Source organism: Priapulus caudatus, unplaced genomic scaffold, assembly GCF_000485595.1.
Source record: "Priapulus caudatus unplaced genomic scaffold, Priapulus_caudatus-5.0.1 Scaffold1282, whole genome shotgun sequence".
NCBI lineage: Eukaryota > Metazoa > Priapulida > Priapulimorpha > Priapulimorphida > Priapulidae > Priapulus > Priapulus caudatus.
In genome coordinates this window covers 43,390-48,786 of record NW_014578343.1, presented here as the reverse complement: position 1 = coordinate 48,786, position 5,397 = coordinate 43,390, and the positions used below count along the sequence as shown (strand labels likewise).

Genomic DNA, 5,397 nt, shown 5'->3' with positions numbered 1-5,397 from the left:
TGTTGGTGATTTTATCTAGCATAATCCGTACTTATAATCTTCCCCAATTTTTTAATATGATCCAAATATGCTTTGAATATGTTCTTATTATTGTGCAAATCCTGTATGTGTCTACATATTTGATCAGCTATATGTGTAAATATATGTACTTGTGTCAAGTCTGGAAATACAAAAAAAATAAATAAATACAAAAAAAGAAAAAGAAAGAAAGAAGAAAATCAAAGACTTCCTAACGAATATAACGCGACGTGATCACATAGTATTGCACTTCTCGTGTTAATGCAATAGGACGTGCGCTGTTGTGAAATGTTCAGGCAACTGACTCCTATAGTCCATTCTATACTTTAATACATATACTTTTTATAGAAGTTTCTTCATAACGCCATAGAAGTGAGTCTAGTACTTTTTGATTAATGTTCAGACAAGAGTGTTAAAGCTACTCTCATCGGAAGTGGTCCGTGTCTGTCCACCATAACGATACGAGTCGCTGTTGGGAATCCAGCGACTGGGTGAATGCGTAGAGTTAGAATCGTTACCAGGGCCCAGATCATAACCTAACGTTCTCATGGGAACATTAACATAGGCAGCGTCGTCGTCGCTTCCTCTCATCCAACCAGCGCCATCTATTGGCGCGGCACGCTGACTGTAAGAGTCTTCAGGTAGGATATCAATGTAACCGGAGTCATACTGACGCGGCACACTGTGCGATCTGTCAGGTTGGCCGCACGATTCCTGCGCATACTGCGGTAGCACGCCGTTTATTTTGCCGGGGTAGTTGTAGCTTTCCCCGAGACTGGGCTTGTACTGCGGTCGTAGGTAGGTTGTGTGAGGTTGGGTGTAGCTTTTTTCCCCCTGGTCCGACTCATACTGCTCCGATACACTGTGGGATATGTCCGTTGTCCAAACATTCATGCCAGCGTTATCGTGGTAATTTGTGGCGCTCTCGGTCGAAGAAGTAGGGGACTCTGAGTCATGCTTCCTCTTCGCACAGACGCCGACGATGACGATGATTAAGATGATCAAATCCAAAGCAGCGATGACCAGTCCGACAATGAGGGCCGTATTCGATGTATTTGGTTGGGGAGCAACGACGACTACAGACATTGAATTAGCAGAGTTCACAACTCCTACAACGTTAGCGGCTGAGCATGCGTAGTCACGAACATCTACGAAACTAACCTGTTCCTTTTCGTAAATGCGGTTTACTTCTGCATGAACTAGTGATTTGTTGTGAAGCCATGAATAACTTGGCTCTGGGTTTCCGCCTGCGTTATACAGCAGCCAAAGCGCACTGCCGTGCTTGACAGTCATAACGCCTGCCTGACTGTCACCGCTTACTCTGACCTTCCCCATGTACTGTACATTGAGCCGAACATCAACTGACAGTGACTGAAATGATTCGTGGATGTCAACATGACAGGCAAGAATTTTGTCGTGATCATCAGCGGTAAACATACGCGCCAGTGCGCTGTACGTCGTTATAGTTTCATCGACTTCACTAACATGTGAAGTATTAGCTCCGTCTACAGATGTATCACCAAGTTTCCATGTTACTGTTCCTCCCGGGAAGCTTTTACCTGTAGTGCAGCTAACCTCAAGGGATCCCGCAAGTATCGTCATATTACCTTCTACATTATTACCGTCTATCGTCTTTGTGACATTCGTTGCTGGCACTAACACGATCACATTCAACTTGTTACTCGACATGTATTCTTCAAACACACTAGTTGCTTTACACGCGTACAATCCTCTGTGTTTAAACTCGACTCGCTCGATCACCACCTCGTCGCCTGCACCTTGTATCCCCTGGTTGTCGTGGAACCGCGTGTAAGATGGTTCTGGATAGCCGTCAGCATTACAGCGTAGAACCAGCTTCTCTGCCTCGATAATAATGACGTCATCATCACTGGAGTTGTTGTTGCTGCTGATGGTCACGGTGTCTGCCATGTACAAAATCTCGGTTGACACTTCTTCGGGTAACGTTGTTGAATGAAGATATGACAACAAAGTTCTTTGTCAATATCTTCCGTTGAAAACCTGTGACTCAGGATACTTTTTGTTGTAAATGTTTTGTTTCTTGAACCCGCTTCCTCTGTTTGACTGGAGTCCGCAGTGATATCTTCACCATTCAGCCACCAAGTAACGCTAGCTGGTGGGTTACTGTTGTCCGATACACAAGAGAACTGTAGCGTTCCATCCGGTGATGAAGAGCTGTCTATAAGAGACATGACAACCGACTGTGGTGACACGAGCACAGTTAGATTACCCTTGTCAGATGTAGGGCCGCTACCCGGCGCGACCTCGACTTGCTGCCATACACAATAGAACTCTGCGTCATCTTTCTCGACTCTCACTTTAGATATTAGCAAGCTAAAGTTTCCTGTGTTGTACATGTTGGCGTCAAAGTAGGAATATCTATCTTCATTAGTAGGACTTACGTAGGCACCGTCACGATACCAATAAAAGGAAACGGGAAAATCTTCCCCGAAATTGAAACTAAGGTCAATCGTGCAGTGCACGGTAACATTGGTACCTTCAACTGCCTCCGTGTCATATGGTTGCTGCAGGAACTGTGTCCTCACCGGCAATAAGACTGCGCACAATACACACACCACAACCAGCTTCACTGCATGCTGCCATTGTTAATTCATGCCCGCGTGAAATAACTGACGTTCACGCGTTTATCCGTTCACGGGTTGACTATCATATTGCGTTGAAGGTTTTCAAAGAAGATTCATATATGACAAGGCGACACAAGCGCGCACGCGGAGGTACGTTTATCTATTATTATTCAACTTGACATCTAGCGTGTAATCTTAATAAAACAGACAAGTGCGCAATGATCGATTAAAGCTTAGAGTTATTTATAACTCTACTGCGGAGTTTCATGGTGCGATAAACGGTAAACATCGAACGATAAACGATAAACGGTAAACATCGAACGATAAACGATAAACGGTAAACATCGAACGATAAACGATAAACGGTAAACGCATAGTCACCCAAAGATAAGACAAAGACGGACACATTCGCTGAGCGCTGATTGGTTGGCCGAAATATATAAATATTTGCTATATTATGTAACCGGATATCTAGTGTATAATCTTAGGCAAGATGGTCTGTGAACTAGTGTAAGATAGCCGAGTGCGATGTTCGATTAGTTATAACTCTTGTAACCGTCCGGCTACGTTGTCTGCCGTTAGGTCTCGATTTAAATTATTATTTCAACGAGAAATACGCACACATAGTCTTATTTACATTTGTTCTCTATTCTCTACTGTACATGGCTGTGGTTGTGTGGTTTTAAATCGCTGCGATGTCTGGGTGTCTATGGAAATCGTTGTCTTAATAAAGAACATGTCGTGCACACTGATACGTGATTCGCGGTTGTCGCGTCTACCTGTCTGACTGGCTTCTGGGAAGTGATTAACGCGCATGCTCGTAAGCCACTCGCTACGCGTCTTTCAACAAGCTACACTGTTTAGTGGCAGCACCATACAGTCACAATAAATTTATAATAAACTGAATTCGGCCGTAACATCCCGGCCCCTAATGCGCATGAACCCGAATGCCATTACACGAATATTAAAGGCAGAATTCCAGCAAACTTATAATCAAACATGGTCGGTTACCACACGAAGTTAAACTAAACCTGAACTAAACTTTCTTCACCTTGTTTAGGCATTATTGTGGGGCTTGGGTGTCATCTCAACTCCTTCCAGAACACATAGCTTGTCTATCGGTCTGTCATAGAGTCCCCCACGGGTCTTCACTTGGACAGACCTAACTTTACCGTCCTTGCCAGGGTAGACATCTACCACCAAACCCAAAGGCCATTGGTGACGAGGAGTGTTTTCGTATTTGATCAGTACGAGATCACCAACTTGCAGATTCCTTTCTGCTTTTAACCATTTGTGCCTTTCCTGTAGCGATGGCAGATATTCCTTTTTTTCAGATACTGAACTTGGTGCCATTGTTTGCGGTAAACATCTTGCTTAACGAAGATTCCAGGTGGGAAGGATGGACCAGAGCGAAGTACCAGCAGATGGTTAGGTGTCAATGGAGCCGCGTCACGTGGGTCATCGGATAGTTTGGTAATGGGACGACCATTCATGATGCCTTCTACGATGCACATCAGGGTGACAAGTCCTTCATCATTAAGCGGTTGCTGATCAAGCAAGCTGTTCAAAATGGAACGTATTGTCCGAATTTTGATTTCCCACACCCCACCCATGTGGGAGGCTGTCGGAGGGTTAAAGATCCATTTAATCTCCTTTTGGCACAAGAAGTCCTGTATCTTCCCTTGATTCCACTCACGGATGGAAAGGCGCAGCACCTTCTCTCCTCCACGATTGGTAACGTTATCTGAGCGCACCTCAACCGGATTTCCACGCCGAGAAATGAAGCGCTGAAGTGCATTGATAAAAAAGTCCGTCTCCAACGAGTGGCACACTTCAATGTGTACGGCTCTAGTTGTGAGGCACGTGAAAAGGCAACCATATCGTTTAACCTCACTCCTTGCTCGCTTAACCATGAAAGGGCCAAAAAAGTCTACTCCAACCATAGTGAATGGTGCAAGTCCAGGGGTGACACGATCCTTTGGCAAGTCTGCCATACGTTGCGACTCAAGTGAGGCTCTCATTCTACGACATGGAATGCAGCGGAATATCACGTGTTTTACTGCTGCTCGGCCCTTGACAATCCAGAAACGTTGCCGTATCTCTCCAAGTGTACGTTCTATGCCGGAGTGTCCTGTTGTCACATGGTAGTGTCGGATAATCAGATCAACAACTGGGTGACGATTGGGGAGAATCCACGGGTGCTTGGCTTCTGCACTGAGGGTCGTATTTGCCAGTCGCCCTCCAACACAGATTATGTTGTCTCTAGATGTCATGGGTGCAAGTTTACGAATATTGCTCGACTTGAGCAGGGCATCATTGAAGCTCGTTCTCTGGATATATCTGATTATCTCCATTTCAGCAGCCGCAATGTCGTGCACTGTGAGTGGGCCACGAATATGGGTTGTCATAGTGGCTTTCTGAATTTTATGGCGAAGAATGCCTTTAACACGTAGGCTCCAAGCCACGGCCTTCTTAAGTTTATACCATGTTGAATGTCTCTTTAACAGGGTATGAATGACGTCGCCTCCGGCATCAATCGCTATGATACACACTCGAGGTTCCTTCTTACCCATTAGGTACCAATTTATTATAAGTAGTTACCAGCAGAATACCAGAAATTTTCAGGAATAACTGTAATTTCGTTCATCAAACTTTAAATTCAAATAACTACACTAAGATTCTAATATCAATTATTACAACCACAATTTATTTTAAAGCTGAACCCTTTTAGAATACAATGAACACAAAATATTATAATTTTATGAAAGTTCACTTT

The 5,397-nt window shown here is 44.3% G+C and overlaps 1 protein-coding gene across 1 annotated transcript; it reads right to left on the bottom strand.

Moving 5' to 3' along the window:
* Window positions 1–3,904: 3,904 nt before the first annotated feature.
* Window positions 3,905–5,029, bottom strand: LOC106816087. The gene has a single exon (XM_014820644.1). It carries the CDS (start codon window positions 5,027–5,029, stop codon window positions 3,905–3,907), a length of 1,125 nt encoding a protein of 374 aa, XP_014676130.1.
* Between the last annotated feature and the right edge of the window lie 368 nt (window positions 5,030–5,397).

Excerpts from the sequence above, each read along its gene's own strand:
- LOC106816087 (XM_014820644.1), bottom strand. The coding sequence starts at position 5,029 with ATGACAACCCATATTCGTGGCCCACTCACAGTGCACGACATTGCGGCT.